This window comes from Sorghum bicolor, chromosome 10 (assembly GCF_000003195.3).
Source record: "Sorghum bicolor cultivar BTx623 chromosome 10, Sorghum_bicolor_NCBIv3, whole genome shotgun sequence".
Lineage (NCBI taxonomy): Eukaryota > Viridiplantae > Streptophyta > Magnoliopsida > Poales > Poaceae > Sorghum > Sorghum bicolor.
This window is the reverse complement of record NC_012879.2, coordinates 54,799,396-54,817,891: the sequence shown is the minus strand read 5'-3', so window position 1 is coordinate 54,817,891 and position 18,496 is coordinate 54,799,396. Positions and strand designations below refer to the sequence as shown.

At 41.1% G+C, this 18,496-nt stretch overlaps 3 protein-coding genes across 5 annotated transcripts; 1 reads left to right on the top strand and 2 right to left on the bottom strand.

Annotated features, from left to right (window-relative positions):
• LOC8058398 (40S ribosomal protein S14) lies at nt 321–2,368 on the bottom strand. Of its 2 annotated transcripts, XM_002437295.2 has the most exons (6): nt 2,234–2,368; nt 1,305–1,424; nt 1,178–1,223; nt 1,010–1,095; nt 706–835; nt 321–582 (listed from the first exon to the last, which is right to left on the bottom strand). In XM_002437295.2, exons 1-6 carry the CDS (start codon nt 2,234–2,236, stop codon nt 515–517), a joined length of 453 nt encoding a protein of 150 aa, XP_002437340.1. In that variant the 5' UTR covers nt 2,237–2,368; the 3' UTR covers nt 321–514. The 2 variants fall into 2 exon arrangements, with proteins under 2 accessions (XP_002437340.1, XP_021305963.1); XM_021450288.1 differs by lacking the exon at nt 2,234–2,368 and having other exon boundaries at nt 1,305–1,433.
• On the bottom strand, nt 4,725–8,126 carry LOC8067710 (ER membrane protein complex subunit 7 homolog). Its single transcript, XM_002437294.2, has 7 exons — nt 7,919–8,126; nt 7,773–7,816; nt 6,673–6,781; nt 6,314–6,377; nt 6,113–6,229; nt 5,793–5,901; nt 4,725–5,108 (listed from the first exon to the last, which is right to left on the bottom strand). Exons 1-7 carry the CDS (start codon nt 8,014–8,016, stop codon nt 5,023–5,025), a joined length of 627 nt encoding a protein of 208 aa, XP_002437339.1. The 5' UTR covers nt 8,017–8,126; the 3' UTR covers nt 4,725–5,022.
• LOC110430784 (phosphoenolpyruvate phosphatase) lies at nt 8,420–14,396 on the top strand. Of its 2 annotated transcripts, none has more exons than XM_021448734.1 (10): nt 8,420–8,620; nt 9,853–10,049; nt 10,136–10,333; nt 10,665–10,776; nt 11,387–11,610; nt 11,752–11,890; nt 12,822–13,042; nt 13,201–13,322; nt 13,557–13,718; nt 13,943–14,396. In XM_021448734.1, exons 2-10 carry the CDS (start codon nt 9,879–9,881, stop codon nt 14,022–14,024), a joined length of 1,431 nt encoding a protein of 476 aa, XP_021304409.1. In that variant the 5' UTR covers nt 8,420–8,620; nt 9,853–9,878; the 3' UTR covers nt 14,025–14,396. The 2 variants fall into 2 exon arrangements, with proteins under 2 accessions (XP_021304409.1, XP_021304410.1); XM_021448735.1 differs by having other exon boundaries at nt 8,433–8,620; nt 9,850–10,049.

Below are 18,496 nucleotides of genomic sequence, written 5' to 3'. Positions count from 1 at the left end.
GGGAAAACTAGAATTCATGGTTGCGAGTTCTTAATGGTCCATTCCATGTGATTGGGGTTCAGCCGCCATATTAGAGAAATGCTACGTCTATTTGCGGCTTACATGCACCATCGCGTCTGGTTGTAGTTGTACTACGGTCGACGTTGCGCCTGCGTGGCCCATAGCAGGCAAGCAAACATCCACATCATCTTTAGAAACTAACCTCGACACAATAACAGAACCTGACACGCTGAATCTCGCAATCAGAAAGCAGGTTCCGATCAGCAAGACAGCAAAAATCAGCTGCACCTCATCAAAACAGGGCATTAAATGCCCGGTCCTATAGAGTGAAAAATGCATCTTTAGCATAAATGTCAATTCCTCAACCAAAACATTATCCATGCACATCATAGATTCGACTAACAGTAATTGCTCCTCGACATAGAGCAAAATATGCTCCTATTGACAAGCATAGCAAAAGCAACACTACCCAAAGGCCAGTGCCAGGAGATGGCAAATAGCAAGGAGAAGACGCCTACAGCCTCCTTCCCCTCCTACCACCCTTTCTGCGAGTGCTGTCAGTGGGAACCGGGGTAACATCCTCTGCACATAACACAAATGTTGCCATTAACATATAGAGACAATAAAGCATTTGATAATTGACGCAACATCGATGAAATTGGGCAAACCGGTACAGTTTGCCCTTGCAAGATTCAGATTTCTTACCAATGCGTCCAATTTTCATCCCAGAACGAGCAAGGGCCCTGAGAGCAGACTGAGCACCAGGTCCAGGGGTCTTGGTCTTGTTGCCTCCAGTGGCACGAAGCTTAATGTGCAGCGCAGTGATACCAAGCTCCTGAAGAAAGGAGACCAACTCACAAATTACTTATCTGGATAGCAACCTAAGCAGCCTTACATAATCCTAAGCTTCAATTTAATTAAGCAAACATCATCTTTGGATACACAGATGAAACAATGAGTGATTGCAGTAGAATCTCTCTAACAAAATTCTTCACTTCACTACAAATACCTTGCAACGCTGTGCAACATCTTGAGAAGCAAGCATAGCAGCATAAGGCGACGACTCATCACGATCAGCTTTGACCTTCATGCCACCTACATAGTTTAGCACAACATGGTTAAAACTAAATACAATTGCCATCTAGGCCAAGTATGGACCAAGGTTGTAGGATTGTACCAGTGATCCGAACCAGAGTTTCCCTCCCAGACAAATCAGTGACATGCTGCATATTATAATATCACAGTTACACTGGGGAAGGGAATGAAAATGTCCACCCACAGGGAAAAAAATATATAGCTCTTACAATGAAGGTGTCATTGAAGGATGCAAAGATGTGAGCAACACCAAAGACATACTCTCCTTCACGGACAGTGGGTCCAAGGGTAACATTCTCCTCCTTGGGCTCCCTGGTCTTCCTCCTCGACTGCAACATATACTACTATCAGATGAAATTGAACCTACTCATGTTAACCACCACCAGAAACAATTTCACCGTGCACAACGAGTGAACCTGAGTTGATATACTTCAACACTAGCTGTGATTTTAAGAGTCTAACAGTATCAAAAGACCATACTAACTGAGCACAATACAGTAAGAATAAATATCCTGTCAATGGATTTACACTAAGAAAAAGTTAACTAGAAATTGTTTTGAGCGAAAACTTAGAAGCGATTCAACAGCAAATCAGTCTCAGTATAGTAATTAAATCAATTCAAGAACTAAAACAAGACTAGATTCAGGATGTATATTTTGAACCATCATCCTTGCAGAACATATCCCAGCTTCATGAATAATTCAAACCCAAGCAAAATCCCAGGTAATCAGCATAGGAGGTAATCAGCATCTCTAACTGTAAGTTCGAAAGTAGTAGTTTTTAGTTTTTTACTCAGATCAATACTTCCGCAGTTTTAACAGCACATCTCAAATATTGCATTTGACAGCTAAACATCTTTAGCTACAAGGCTGACAAATCTTGATTAGATTCGCAACAAAATTACCCCGGCACGTCACTACATTCTTCGACGAATTGCAGTCAACTAATTCAGCGAATGACAAATCACGGTTGCGATGTGGCAGCCCTCAGGGCATAAGCTCCAATCAACAATTTTTCCACGCAAATCTACGCTCCGAGGAACCCGCACCTCTACAGAGTTTGCGCCTAGATCCGCGTACGAACCTTAACCAGACGAGAAAGGCTCGAACCTTAACCAGACGGGAAGAGGCTCGCTTACCATGGTTGCGTGGATCGACGGGTGACCGGAGCCGAGCGCGCCTGGGGCTGAGATCACGAACACGCCGCCGCTGCCTACGCCGCCGCCGAAACTTCTGAGGGGCGACGGGTACGTGTGTGCGGTTTATATACGAGGCCCGGCAGCCCACTAGGGTTTTAGTCCCACCTCACTCAACACAATTCCTCTTTTGCCCTCGCCCTTCCGTCGCTGCCAGCAGGCCCCACTTCTTACACTAGGACCGTGCCGTAATTTGGTGGCCTGAACTCTCAATGGGCCGACATTCGCAAAAAAAAAAAGGGAACTCCAATAGGCCGGAATTAGCAAAAAAAAAGGGACTCCCATGGGCCGACAATGTTGAGCTATATAGGCTGTACAAGGATGCAGTCCATTGAGGGTCTGTTTGGTTCCCCTTATTAAATTTTAGCTAGCTAAAATTATTTTAACTACTATTGAGTGACTAATGGAACTAAACTATTTTAGCTCATTTTAGTCAATGTGTTTGGAACTTTAGCTACTAAAGTGACTAAAATTTAGCTAGCTAAATTTTAGTTAGTGGAACCAAACAGGGCCTGAGTCTGTATTCTTTACATCGCCTTGTCTGGCTGGATAAGGGCATTGTTTGGTTATTCGTGTTATTTTAGCACCTATCCATAGAATGCTTGGACACATGTATAGAGTACTAAATATAAACTATTTACAAAATTTAAATACAGCTAGAAATTTGCGAGATGAATCTTTTAAGCCTAATTAGTCCATGGTTGGACACTAATTGTCAAATAAACCAAAAGAGCTACAGTACCTGCTAAATTTTTACCACCTTCAACCAAACACCCCTTAAGAATGTGTTTAAGTCTCCATTTTTTTGCCACCATTTAGGTTTCATTAAGAGCAACTCAAATCGGATTTGCTAATTGAAACTCTATCTTATTTGAGACACCAAAAATGTAAACTTTACTCTTTGACCCAACTCGTTCCATTGTCCACCAAACAGATGAGAGGCTCTCATTTCTCTCTATCGAACCTTCAAATATAGGGGGCCCTCATCCTCTAATAAGCCCGAGCATTTGGATTACCCTATTTTTTTAGGTCCACTAATTCAAAATTTGGGTAATGAAAATTGCTACCCAATACTCGCCTATAGAAACACTACTGCCATTTCGAGTACCCGATGTAGATTACCTGAATTTACTGGAAATAATGAACTGTACAAATTTTAGTAACAATTTATGCAAAATTTCAGCAGCGATTCAGAGATAATCATACACTAATTTCAACTGTTCAACTCATGACACATCACAAACATAAAGACACATACACATCTTCAGGTAGTTTGGGTACTAGAAGATATTACCCTTATTACCCAAACCAATTTTGGGTAATCGAATTGCTATCCAAATTTGGGACCAAGTTCAGGTAGTTTGAGTCCAGGTTTGAGCAATTCGGGTCCAAGTAATGGGTATTAGGTAATTTGTCCATGCCTATCCTCTACTATTCTCTACTCATTTCTTTTGCCACAAAGTTGACAAATCGAGTCGATGAGTAGGGTCTATGATAAAAGTAAAAAATTTAGATCAACTGAAGAGCGTTGAGAAATACGAATGAGGGACTCTTATTTGAGAGGATAGTGAGCCAAAAATTTATGGAATTAGTTGGAATTGCTCTAAGGCGAGGGTTTGCTTCCGTACCGAGGGGGGATTGGCCGATTTATGGTCGAGACAGATGCAAAGATGGTGGTCCAAGCAATCACAACTGATGATATTAAATAGTAGCAGTTTTTTAAAGCGTTGGATACTTGTGTTGTTGATACTACTTAGCAAAGATACCAACGTCATCCGTCACCAATACCTGTATGTCGCTTTAGGTTAGGCCATAAGCAATTTTCATACTGCCAGTCTGCCACGGACTAGGATACACGTGTTGTCTTCCCATGCTAAAGCTGAGGCTCAGTGTATTGTCGTACTTAACCCAAGACATCTGCAAAATGGTAACTTGGCAGGGTCCATCTACTTTTTGTGAAACATCATACGAGCTCATCAATGGAAGTATGGAACCAAGTTCATACCTGCTTAGATCTACTCAAATTTTTTTTAGATATTTAGCTATTGTTATGCATTTAGATATACACTGTCTATTTAGAGAAGCCAGAACGTCAAGATAATTTGGAGGGAATGGAGAGAGAGAGAGAGAGAGAGAGAGAGAGAGAGTATGTACTACAAATTGGCACGACTGGGCAATTTCTTATTCTTATAAGCGCTTGTCAAACAGGAGTACGATTACGGCACAGACCTATCCTTATGACTGTTCCCGTAACAGGAGTACGGCACAGACCTATCCGTTGACTGTTCCCGTTAAATTCCATATCGATTTGCCCTAGGATAGGAAGCTGGCATAATTGTAACACAAGTTTGCTATCCCTTTGTCCATCCAGGTGAGGAGTCGCACCACCACAAGAAGTCTAAAAACAAGCATGACAACAGGCTACGCCGTGGTCTGATGACTAAGCAAGGTGTCTAAGATTCAACTGATTCAAACAAACAATACACATATTGGACAAAATGTCTCAATCTGCGGTATATGCTAATGTGCCACATGACCAGTTCAGCTAGAGGTTTCAGAAGGTTCTACATCACAGACAAATTACAGCTTAAAATACAGTAAAAGCAGGGGAAAGAGTTTCCGCCTTGTCCCCAGGAAATTACTCTGAGTGAATGACGTGTCAGGCACTTTAGTACTGCTCTTAATCACATTATAGAGTATATAGACCTTTGCAGTATCCTCATGCTCTACTTCTAGCCCTGCGCTCTGGATAGCAAGCCAGAGAATGATACGGGGTTGTTCCTCATTTGTTCTTGAGCTTGCTTCATCTCCTCGGGATCTTCCATGAAGAAAAAGTAAACTCAGTTAAGCAGATATAGAAATGCAGTCAATATTAGCATTTCAAATGCTGAAGAAAGCTATGAAACTGAAGTGCAACTGTACTTCCAGCATCAACGATAACTAAAACATCCCACAATCAATAACTGAAAAGGGCACATACGACCAGTAATGACAAATGCATCATGAGGCCTACAACTGATAGGATCATAGTACTAAGGTTTCTCTCAAGTGAATTTGGGAGATGCCAACATTGTCAACTTACTGTACTGAAATTTTAAGATGAAACACCGAAGTATATAGGTTGCGGATAACAATGAACTAAATATAAATAGTGTCTTTAACAGGTACAAGAGAAATAGTACAAGCATAAGAAGTTTTAGATAAAGAAAATCATCACCAAAAACATTATTTAAGGCCCATTTCATTAATACTTACAGAAAGGACAGATTATAACCAAGAAATCCAGAAGCACAACAGTTTAAACTAATAAACTTGATGCCTTCTTACTCTAGAAATTTGACAGTGCTGTTGCACAAAGCTCAATAAATACAACTAACTCTACCATTATATAATGCAACACTGCTCTTAGTCTTAGAAGCTGCTGTTTGCTAATTGCAAGCTTTAGTGAAACATACTAACTGAAAGCTTGTATCCATTTGATGTAAAAGAGGTGAAAATATACCTATGTTCTCCATCAACTTGGGCATCACGAAGACCATTAAGACCATAAAACCAACCATCAACCCCATGGGACTCTTCAAAAGTGACATGACAGAGAAAGGCTCCCTAACCTTGAAAAGGTTGGAAAACAAAACATTTAAAGAGGTTTGCTTTCATAATACTTGACAAAAGAAGGAAATGAAGAAACACAGTAATAACAACAACAAAGCCTTTTAGCTCAAAGCAAAAGAAATCTGGGATAGGCTGGATCAACCCAACATGAGCCACCAGTGAGAAGTGAGGAAATAAGTTATATACAAAAAATTATATAGCAATAGCTACCTCATAGTACTGCTCTTCTTTTAGAGGTTCAAGAACAAGCTCATTTAGAACTCTTCTGGTTTCAGTCAATGCTGCTTGAATATAACCAGGATTCCTTGCACTGATATCTACTCGAACCTATGATGCACCAGAAATATGGAGTAAATTACTTATATCCTTTTCTGTTCACCTTACCAACAATATCAAGGAATAAATACTTACTGGGGAAAAGAAGTAACCAATTGAGGAGACCTCAATCAGATGAGTTCCAGCTGGCACGTTGTGGCTAAAGTATATCAGGTCAAGGAGCAACAATAAAACAAATATAGTAATCTGCTAACACTGAAGTATGATTTCATAAAGGAAAGATATACCCAAGAGCAGACAAGAGCTAATGGTATGCACATGATGAGAGCTACAGTTTCTTTGCTTAGCATACTATACCCATCTCTCGACATAAATTTTACCAACAACAAACGGATAAATGTATGATAGTACGAGTTATACCAGTCTAATCGGTGAGTTTGCTAGAAAATCAAAATAAACTTGAAACTTATGGCAATGCATCTTTTGTAGGATACAATGCAAAGTAACCATCCGGCCTGGCAAATGTAACCCTCTGGCCGCCATTAAGTATCACTTTTGTGTTTGATGTCTTGGCTGGAAGACCAAAGCCCTTCGCACTCGCACCTATAGCCATAACACAAAGATAACATCAGATAGACAGCATAGGATAGTAGCTTTCAGCTTGAAATTTAGGTTCCAAGCATGCTTCAAGGTGCAATAAACATCGAAAAAAATCCTACACTGAAAAAATCCCATAACTAATATCCATAAGCTAAAAGTACTCTCAGGGAACAACACATGCATCCCATCCATTGTTGAATTTGTATAATTTTTGTTACTTCTGATTCTGACAAACCTTGCAGAAGCATTGGTCAGAATATCATAGCAATGCATCCACGCATCAAGAAAACTAGTTTAGTGGTGCAGAGAGAGAGAGAGATGCTAAACAAAAAACATATCAGAGACCTTCCAGTTGCAGGCAACTTTTCAAAATCATGCTGGCATGGCATCATTCTATCATAAAAGCAAGATCTTATTGCAGATTCATTAGGTTACTGCAATAACATTAGCAGAAATCATCATGTCAACTTCAGAATTTCTACATCTGTATCTGTATACTCCCCTTTTTTTTTGCACAGAACACAGCTGGTGATTCATTTCAGTTGCATTAAACACCAGACAACAGGAACAGCACACACACTTGCACAATTCAGGGCTGTACTTAAGTTTGTGAGCTATAAATTTAGCTAAAACTTTGCAAAATAGTTTACCATGGAAGATCCCAAAACCAATGAACAACAGGACCTCATCAATTTGAATAAGTTCAACAGTCACTCAGTCAGTGAATGTTTGCATACCTCTAATTTCCTAGCAATCGAAACTGCTTCAATGCGCAGCTTAGATAAATGAATTGTTTGGAATCCACACAAAATACAGGCACATCCAGCAACAAAAAAGAGCACTAAATCGAGATCTCGGAGCATTCTAAAAGATCGACCCCAGCACAATATAAGGCGTAACTAATTTAGAACCGAGTTACACTTACACAATCCCTAAACGCTGCAACAACCTAAATACGGAAACGGCCGAATTCAGCGGGAGCTGGATCACTTACCATCGATCTTGACGCGGCCGGCGATCGTGTACCCCTCTCCAGATCTAGAACCACCAGCCACAAGAGCCAAATCGGGAGAGCGGTCAGCAAAGCATCCGGCCGATCGGATCACGGCACAAGCGGAGGTGAAGGACAGGGACACCTACCCGGCTTGATGCGCTGCCGCGGTGCCGAGGCAGGCCGACGCGACGGCCACGAGGAGGAACAGGAGCAGGTGCCCGTGGCAGAGGGAGGAAGCGGCCATCGTCGCCGTGGTCGTCGTCGCTCGTCACGGTCGCCCAAGGCCGGAAGGGGGAAGTAGAGCTCGTCGGCTCGTCGCGGCGTTTTTCCCTTTTTTGTGTGGTTGGTGTTCTCGGCGTGGGCTTTGATCGAGGAGACGGCGAGTAATGGGCTCTTTTTTGGGCTCAAACGCAATGGGCTTTATTTGGGTCTAGTTGGGCTACGCTAGTGATCCATCCTGACGGTCAGATCCGGCCCAGCGAAATGGAATCTGTGAGGTGACGTTGGGCGGGCCCGCAGCGGCGCAACCAACACCAACCAGACCGAGTTACGAGGGATGTCGACAGGTGGGGCCCGTTTGTCAGCTAGTGTGACTCATCCCGATCCGTGCTGGCGTCTGAGGCTCTTTTCTCTCTCTTTGCCGTTTCGTCACGGCTTTTAGTTTGCTCGCCAGACTGACTTGATTGGTGGGTGATTTGCCAACGCTGCGGCAGCGCCGTCGAGCACGGAGCCCGCCGGGAGGCTCCTGCACCTGCCGCTCCAGGGTGCGCTGAGGCCATTGCTCATCTCCTCCTTTGTGGAGCGGAGATCCCACCCGAGCGCCAATTGGTCTCCTCTTTCGTTGGCAGGTAATCCTAGGACGGCCTCCGTTCCTCTGAAGAGTTGGTCTTGTTCGCTAGCAGATCCAAATCTTTCTCTGTCTCTGTCTCTGTCTCTACGTTGGTTCGGTGCGTTGTGTATTGGCGTGCTGCGTGGTGCCTTGTTAGTACAAATCCATCTATCCATGTTTTGGCTAGGTTCCTTTGCTTCTTCACGCTCAAGATCGACGCTAGTTGGCTTTCACCACACTACTTGAGTTCTTGGTGCCCAATTAAGTCGGGGATACAACGAAACTCGTGCGAACTAATGTTCGTGCAGAAATAATAAGCAAAATTAACACTTTTTCAACGGTTATATGTCCTCAGCCTACTGATGTGTTAAGAAAAATCACTCAGAATTACTACTCTTGTTAAATGGATGGTGAGTATGGAATCCAAAGCAGAAAGGAATTCAGTTGTTGGGATAGTTCCTAGTTTCTACACACCTTTACCTCACAAAGGAAAAAACAAGTAAAAAGAGGTACTGTACCAAAAATTGAAGTTGCATGTTATCAGGTGCTGGAAAGACTTGTTTGTCTTCGTCTTACCTTCCTTACCTGTACACTTGTGCTGCTCCGTATATTCTTTCTTCTATTTGTTGTTTGTTCTTACTATTTCTTGAATGGTAGCTCTAAGGCCAATAAATGGTTTTGTGTTCTCTTATTCATTGTTTTTTTTCACGCTAGATTACAGGCTGTAGATTTACTTAAGATGGTTGTTTCTATGATTCAAGATTCTTTCTATCCTTTTGCAGTTGGATTGAAATAGGTTCCTAGTAGCCTCAAACGGTTATGATCTATATTAGTCATGGGTAGGGTCCACCAGACTAATAGCTGGAAAATTCGACGTTCTCCTTTTTTGTGAGATTTTCTAAAAGATTCCTCCTTCCTTCGTTTCTGCAAAAAGACTTGCCAGCTACTTTTACTATGTAATAGATGAGTGATCATATTTGCATTTAAGGGCAGTGTGTCATGGTTTGGCAATATCACAATAATGATCAAGGTTTATTTTTCTTTAGCCATCTGCTGACACTGTATCTAAGACCGCACTGATGATCTTAGGATAATGAGATCTATATGTTCTGCTGCTATTACGCAATTTAATAACTTCAGTTGCTATTCTTCTGACCAAAAGTCTTTTGTTGCTAGTTCATTGGTGTAATATTTCTGTTGTGTGATCAGTGAAAACTAGCTCATTTGCAATCCAATGAATCTCTTAAGCAGGCTGAGTAACGTCAACTCTTGAACCAATGAGGGGTTGGGGCTTGCTCGTGTTATCGCTACATGTTCTTTCATGCCTGGTTAGTGGTGTTGCCTCTGGTCGAACAAGCTCTTACGTGCGCACAGAGTTCCCATCTACAGATATACCTCTAGATAGTGAATGGTTTGCCATTCCAAAGGGATATAATGCTCCACAGCAGGTAAGTAATTTTGTCACCAGATTGCAGCTCATTATTAGTGCTATCATTGTATAGTCTGTTTAGTGCTTACATCATGCTGGTACCAGGTTCATATCACCCAAGGTGACTATGATGGAAAGGCAGTTATAGTATCTTGGGTTACTCCGGAAGAACCTGGGCCAAGTGAAGTGTTTTATGGCAAGGAGAAACAATATGACCAGAAATCAGAAGGAACAACAACAAATTATACGTTTTACGATTACAAATCTGGATACATACACCATTGCCTTGTTGATGGCCTTGAGGTAATATTACCAGTAGGTTTCGTTTTTTTTCCTATACTTCAATTCAGGCTTTATTTTATATTCTTATTCAAAATGTTTGCCCTGCACATTATTCACCCTGCCAAATATCATAGCTCAAACACAGTGCTTCTTTAATAGAGATAACTTCTCTTAATGCAGCTACTTTTTAGAATGCTATTTACGCAGCTACCTCTCAATTAGCATGCCCATGTTGGATTGGCCACAGAATTTTTATTTATCGAATTTCAACTGTACAAGGTTATTTTATTCTAACATGATGCTATGTAAAATTCCAAATATGTGCTGTAACTTTATTGTTTGCACTTTGCAGTATAACACTAAATATTATTACAAGATTGGTAGCGGAGATTCAGCTCGAGAATTCTGGTTTGAAACACCTCCAGCAATTGATCCAGATGCATCATACACATTTGGCATCATAGGTTTGTCTTTTCTTATTTAATTATTATTACTTTCAATCACTGCATATTGCAATTGGTCAGAGATTGCTTTTGACTTTGCCTAGCTAGCTAGAAATTGGAGCAAACAATACCGTTTGGGTACCTCTCCAATACTAACCAGTGACCATAGAAAATGTAAATAATCATGGCACCCCGCCATGCAGACATTCTGCCCCCGTCACCCCGTGCTCACACCCCACGATAAGAGAGAGTGTCAGCATATCTGAGGGAGCAGAGCCCCAAATGGATAATATAGGTGTTAGTACAAGCAAACATGTGTTCATTTTAATCAGCTTACACTAAATGGATAATATAGGTGTTGAGTACAGCAAACATGTGTTCATTTTAATCAGCTTACACTATATAATGATGAAGCCTGGCTCATGGCTATGTTTACAATCTCACCAGGTATATTCTGAAACAACTCCTGTCTCCTGATATGCACTCTGACCTTCCATAAAAGGCATTCTGGAAAAATAGAAAATCAATTAGTCGTCATGGACAAAAATTAGGCAAATTATATTGCCTTAGCATTACTGATTCAGCACTTTGAGCAGATTGATCCCAACTCTTTCTATCTCTGCTGTTCCAGGTGATCTGGGGCAAACATTTAATTCTCTCTCAACTCTTCAACATTATGAGAAAACTGGAGGTCAAACTGTTCTTTTTGTTGGGGACTTGTCGTATGCTGATAGATATGAACATAATGATGGCATTCGTTGGGATTCTTGGGGTCGATTTGTTGAGCGCAGTACTGCATACCAGCCATGGATTTGGAATACTGGAAACCATGAAATAGAGTACAGGCCTGATCTGGTAATTTATGTTCACAACTTTGCTAATAGAATGCAGCACCTTCCATTTGAACATGACTACCTAAACCTGCTTCTAAAAGGGGGAAAACAGGCTTGTCTTTTCTGTCAGTAACTTCTTTATTTTTTTATTCGACATTTCCAGGGAGAAACTTCTACATTCAAGCCATATTTGCATAGGTATATGACTCCATATTTGGCATCAAAGAGCAGTTCTCCTATGTGGTATGCTGTCAGGCGTGCATCTGCTCATATCATCGTGTTGTCTAGCTACTCTCCATTTGGTAACATTCTCTTCAAGCTTTTCTTTTGTTTTGCTATACATATGAAGTTCTCTGGCTGCAAGAAGTTTAAAGTCATTTGTGTCTTACACCTTGTTACTTTTATTTATATATCTAAGGTTCCTTTGGTTTTGGTGAAAAGTGAAAGTTTAAATGCAGTTAAGTGATGAACAGTTGTAACCTGTAATATTGGGTGGGAAATAGGTGTTGGTGCTTCCCTAATTGAAACAAACAGGAGGGGCGAACCCCTACTGAATAAATCCATATATTAGAAAAAATAGTTAAACAACTGAGCAAACAAACAAGGAAAAGGAAGCTAGGTTTGTACAAAAGAATCTACCCAGTCACTTAGAGCAACTCCAATAGATATGCTATCCATGTTATCTAGGCTATTTTTACATTTTTAAAGCAAAAATTAAACTCCAACAGGTGTGCTATCTAGTTTGCTAAAATAGCAAGTTTGCTATCCCTAAACTTTTGCTTGTCATATATAGCATGTTGTCCTCACTAGCTATCCTATACAAAGACTGTTGTGGAACTCTATGCTTTGAGTGAGTTTTTTATTGTAGACAATGGCTAAATCTTGTAGTTTAAGATATAATTTTACCTAATCTTTTGGAGATGCTCTTATAAGGGGAAATTGACTCCTTCGCACGATGCAAAAACATTGCAAATTCATGAATGAATTTGGATTTGCAAGCCTGCACAGAAGGCAAGATTTGACTGAAATGTAGTCATTTCTCACTAGCCAAATAATGCTTCCCTAATGAGTATGCTCACAGTAACCCCTTTAAATTGGCATCATATATACTACTAGATATTCAGAAACATGCTTGATTTAGTAGCTGGATTGCTCCCTGATTTGTTAGTTTCTTTTGTGGCATATTCCCATTCAAGCTTGTGACCTAACTTCTAAACTTCTGATGGTTATTAGTAAAATACACTCCTCAATGGTGGTGGCTGAAGAACGAATTCAAGCGTGTGGACAGGGAAAAGACACCTTGGCTTATCGTTCTCATGCATTCTCCCATGTACAACAGCAATGAGGCACATTATATGGAGGGCGAGAGTATGAGGGCTGCTTTTGAGAAATGGTTTGTGAAGTACAAGGTCGACTTGGTATTTGCAGGGCATGTTCATGCTTATGAGAGATCAGTAAGTTCTTCCCTTCAGCAAAGTTTCCTTCCATTTGAATTTTTTTTCACATGGTAGAATTTCTGAGGTTAGTCTGGAGTCTGGACTGTGAATTTGTTCCTTCAGAGTTGAATCAGATATCTGAATGTTGATCTCTCATTGATACCCTACACTTGCAGTACCGCATTTCTAATGTCAACTACAACATAACATCGGGAAATCGATATCCAGTGCCAAACAAATCTGCTCCCGTTTACATAACAGTTGGTGATGGAGGCAACCAGGAAGGACTTGCTTCAAGGTGAGAGGAACTAAAAGCCGGCAAACGTTTTATTGGTGCTATTATGTTTACTGAACTCATACACTCATCTGGCCTACTAGACAGAAAATTGCGGTTGAGATTATGGTTTCAACTTTCAAGTCTCGTCTTACCTTAGCATCAGAGATAGATAGTTTTTCCTTCACATTATTGCTTTCATTTTTTTTCTCAAAGTCTTACAAGCCTTGCCTGTTAGGTTAACCCACCATTTTGCAGGTTTTATGACCCCCAGCCAGACTACTCAGCGTTCAGGGAGGCCAGTTATGGTCATTCACTTTTACAACTGAAAAACAGGACTCATGCTGTCTATCAGTGGAACAGAAATCATGATGGGAATCCTGTTCCAGCAGACACCGTGGTGTTTCATAACCAGTATTGGTGAGTGTCCTACTTACGGTTTTTTTATCTAGCGCAAGTGTTCTTTTCACTTCGTTTCAAAAAGTATTGTTTTCAAATGTAATGCACGTCTGTTGCTTCTGTTATGAGCTTACTTCCTGCCAGTTTGACTATAACCTTTCACAATTTGCAATTGTGTTTCCTTAGCTCTTAACTGTTGTTGCCATCTATCTGTCTGACTGAAATGGCAACTGTTTGGTGCACAGGACAAGCAGCACGCGCCGCAGAAGGCTGAAGAAGAACCATTTCCATCTCGAGAACCTTGAAGATCTGATTTCCCTATTCTAAGAAAGCCAGTCTCGCAGAATGTCACGCAGCTTGAACTTTGTGGAAAAAACGCAGCATAACAGCACCGTTGCTAAGTGCCCCTGCTTCTCTTGGAAGCAGCAGAACCAGTCATCAGACTGGCAATGGCAAGTCCAGCTACCTGATTTCATGCCAAAGGAGCCATGGGGACCTCTGTGGATCTGAAATTCTGAATGCTGTACTCGTATGAAAATAGTGCAAATAATACGGCTGTATCCGTACAGATGTAACATTTTATACGTATACAGTAAATACACATCAGTTTCTTCCACCGTTATCCGGGAACCATTTTCGCCTGTCTGCATTGTGGCCAGTGGAAATTTGTTATTTGCGGATTAATAATCCCTTTCATTCCATCTCATTGCCGAGTTATGAGCTAATGTGGACACATGCTGGTGATATGAATTCTCCCATTGAGAAACGGACAAGTGTGCAGTAGGTCGGCTAGACCATTCTTTAAACTGAGACCTGGCCCAATCCCATGAAGCCAGCCTATCCCGGAATCGGTAGCGTGATGACGATTTGCATGGATCCTACATTTGACCTGTACCTTTCTTTGCACGTACTAGTTAACATCTTAATATAATTGCTAAAATCTTTCGCGTGTCACCTGAAGAGTTCTCTTCTCTACCATTTCGTTGAATTGTCCACGTCACAGTCACAATCTTCTTATTCTTGCTTTGCTTTATAATACAGATTTTTCAGTGAATACGAAGCTGTGTTAAAGTGAATGGCAACGTAAAAGACCTTCGCTTCATACTGGTGATTCAAAAACCGAGTCCAAGTCATTTTCAAACCGCTGGCTATCGCCGTCTCAAACTAACCCCGCTTGCCTTTGGAGTAATTCCCTCTCGAAACATTCAAGCTTTTGACCTTTTTTTCAAAATATAAACAAATAAATAACATAAAGGGCAAACCCCCACACTTGACACAACTTGACCTTATTTAATTCCTTCTTGTCCCACAAGTAACTCGTCCAAAATATTAGTACTTTGCTCCTTTTAAAAAGGAAAACTACTCCAGAGTACATGTAGAAAAAATCAAATCGACAAGTGGGTTAGAAAGAACCGTAAAACCCAACCGTAATGGCGTCCGCAATGGGCTGCAACAAATAGCTAGCAACATGTACATAAGATAGAATAAAAAAATAAAAGCACAGACATGTAAAACATATAAAGAGGAGAGAGGCAGACAGATTTTATGGGGAAGCTTTATGAGGAAGTGTGCGAATATGACGGTTTGTTTGATGCTAGCGAATTCACTTCTAGCCTTCTCTATCCTAAATATAGGACTTCCTCCGTATATGATTTAGAAGTCATTTAGGACAGCGACACGATCTGCAAACACTACTTTAACCTCTTATTTTAAAAGAATATTTAGATAAAAATAGTATATATATATATATATGAAAGTATTTTTCAAGACAAATCTATTCATATAATTTTTATATTTACAAACTTAATAATTTAAAAATTATTGATAAATTATATTTCCAATGTTTAAACCAAACCTTGTCCAAAACAACTTCTAGATTCTATACAGAAGCAATATATAAAATTCATCTGGCTATGCAGTTGGAGACGCCCTCAAAGGCCTTGTTTACTTCCCAAAAATTTTGCAAAATTTTTCAGATTCCCCGTCAGTATTAAATATAGATAAAAATAAAAACTAATTGCACAGTTTGGTCGTAATTGACGAGACGAATCTTTTGAGCCTAGTTAGTCTATAATTGGACAATATTTATCAAATACAAACGAAAACGTTACTATTCATATTTTGCAAAATTTTTTGGAAGTAAACAAGGCCAAAGTTCAGCGGCTCCAGTCCAGATTCCAGAGAGAATCCAAGTGCCACAGCCCACGGACATAAACCAAACTACGCCAACCAAATCAGAGCCGTACTAGATTATCATCCACACCAAACCGTGGTTTCGCAATCAACAACCCCGCTAATACTCCTTGAGGATAAGCTCACGCATTAATTTAACCCCACAGGTGCCAGAGCACACCGGATCCGCCACATGGTCGTTGCGTCAGGTCAGAGCTATAGGCGGAGTCGCCCGTCGGCGAGAGCTTCGATCACGGTGACTCGGATCCGATGGTTCACCTGATGCAAGAGGAAACCGGGGGTGACCTCGCGCGCAGAGAATCGCGTCACCCGCGAGGCGGACTGACTGACAGCGCCGCCGCTTGGCGCACGCTAAGGGCGGGACGCCGTGTGGCCGCCGTCGCGGGCCAGCCGGATGGAGACCCCGCCGCCGCCGCGTCAGCGGGCTCGGCTTGTGTTGTGACCGTGTGAGCATCGGAGAATGGCAAGTGGGGGCAATATCTATCAACTATCTATTTATTTATTTATTTATCTATTTATCTATAAATAATAATAACGGCAATGGGTCCATGGCGACGAGAGGGCACGGAGACCGGTATGGTGCGTGGATGGGCTCGTAGTCGTAGACGTGTTTGGTTGCTTTCGATGTTGAATGGTACACTATCTCAGCAAATATAGTGGTCTCAAAAGAATAATATTTAGTTGGTTGCATGGATAGAATAATATTTGGTTGGTTGTATAGATCATAGATGGATGCAGTAATCTTCTCCGAATACCTTTTTCACAAAAAAAAGAAATCTCCGGATGTATGTAATAATCCTGTGAAGATATTTGGTTGCTCATATGGGTGGATACAGAAACTCTTCGCTAGAGGGTGACATGTGGGCCAGTACAAGATAACACTGCATTCATCCAACCAAGATAGCTAGTGAATATAGTTTAAATGTATGAATGATTGAGTCTATAATTTTGTAGTATCTATTTATGTAGGCTACATCCACTCAGCAGGTAACCAATTAGGCTTCTTTCTCAGTTTTATATGGGCCCATGGGGTTAGAATAAAGTGAACGCATCCAACCAAACACATCCTTGCTTTTGTCTCGAGTCTCTCAAACTCTGTGTGACTAGTATAATGCCCGTGCTAACGCTACGGTTTTATCTCAGGGATATACATGAAAACAACCAATATTTTTGTTTCCATAATTTAACTTTTACATAATTATATTTGAGCATACAATCTGAAAACACTTTTGCATAAGTCCTTAACCATCTAAGTTACATTTTGTCTAAGTCCTTAATCATGACTTGGAGATCTTTAGGGAAGTTGTCAAAACATTCATTTAAACGGCTCTTCAAAATGTCTGCCAAGAATTGCATCCCTCAGTGTAGTTGATAGCTGTGCATGGCTAGGCCTGGGCAAATTACCCGATACCCATTACCCGTACCCGAATTACCCGGATCCGAACCCGAATTACCCGAACCCGAGGTACCCGATCCTAAATTCGGATAGCGATTTTGATTACCCGAAATTAGTTTGGGTAATTCGGGTAATATCCCCCGGTACCCGAACTACCCGAATTATCCGAATATTTGTCTATATCTTTGTATTTATCATGTGTTGATAGTTAAATATTAGAACTTATCAATTTATTAGAACATAATTCTCTTTGTTTGAACAAGTGATAGTAACATATTATTCTCTACAAAATGCTATTGAAATTCTATACAAATTGCTGCTGAAATTATATATAAATTGCTATTAAAATTTTGTATAGTGTGTTGTTTTTTGAAAATTCGGGTAAATCGGGAATACCCGAACCCGAATTAGCGGGTACCCGAAATTGCGGGTAGTGTTTTTTCGAAACTAATATCGGGTAACAATTTTCATTACCCGAATTTTGAATTACCCGAATTACCCGACCCGAAAAAATCGGGTAACCCGAATGCCCAGGCTTATGCATGGCAAATAGTAAGCGATCTGTGCCAATCATACTGTCGACGAAAGCTGGTCGGCAGTCTACCTTAGGGTATACCCACGGTAGTAGTTTATCGGTAGACGGTGCGCAAACTACGAACTCGATGGTGACGCAAGACACGGACAAGCTTTTTATCCAGGTTCGGCCGCCGAGTTGGCGTAATACCTACGTCCTGCGTCTGGTTGTATTGATTTGTGTTGAGAGAATATGATCTGTATGACTTGTCCTCTAGGGGACCTCTGCCCCTCCTTATATATCCTGAAGGGACAGAGTTACAAGCAAAGTATCCTATTTGGTACAATATCTTGTAGCCTTGCGGTGCACGCCGACCAGTCGTGCGCCGCACGTCTTCATCCTGTGGGCCGAGCCACCTCTGATGGTGCGGCCCATATAGGCCCATGAGGGTATAGGGGTTTATACCCCCACAGCTAGTCCCCGAGCACCATGTATTGTGATGTAACACGCCGTCTTGAGCTTCTTCGATCAGTGAGGCTTGACGTCTTCAAATAAGTAAGAAAGTCGCCCAAACAGTTGCAACAGTATTTTGACCAACTCAAAAGACAGTTGATCAACATTGACATCGAAGAAACAGGTTGTTCGAAGAATGCATGGTGCTCTAAATTTAAAAAGATTTCTTTCCTGGTGAAGTGT

Coding starts and splice junctions, on each gene's coding strand:
- LOC110430784 (XM_021448734.1), top strand. CDS start 9,879: ATGAGGGGTTGGGGCTTGCTCGTGTTATCGCTACATGTTCTTTCATGC. Junction 10,050..10,135: donor GATATAATGCTCCACAGCAG/GTAAGTAATTTT, acceptor TGCTGGTACCAG/GTTCATATCACCCAAGGTGA. Junction 13,719..13,942: donor GTGTTTCATAACCAGTATTG/GTGAGTGTCCTA, acceptor TTTGGTGCACAG/GACAAGCAGCACGCGCCGCA.
- LOC8058398 (XM_021450288.1), bottom strand. CDS start 1,433: ATGTTGCAGTCGAGGAGGAAGACCAGGGAGCCCAAGGAGGAGAATGTT. Junction 1,224..1,304: donor CCTTCAATGACACCTTCATT/GTAAGAGCTATA, acceptor TATAATATGCAG/CATGTCACTGATTTGTCTGG. Junction 1,096..1,177: donor AACTCTGGTTCGGATCACTG/GTACAATCCTAC, acceptor TAAACTATGTAG/GTGGCATGAAGGTCAAAGCT.
- LOC8067710 (XM_002437294.2), bottom strand. CDS start 8,016: ATGGCCGCTTCCTCCCTCTGCCACGGGCACCTGCTCCTGTTCCTCCTC. Junction 7,817..7,918: donor GCGGCAGCGCATCAAGCCGG/GTAGGTGTCCCT, acceptor TGGTGGTTCTAG/ATCTGGAGAGGGGTACACGA. Junction 6,782..7,772: donor CGGCCGCGTCAAGATCGATG/GTAAGTGATCCA, acceptor TTATGGCTATAG/GTGCGAGTGCGAAGGGCTTT.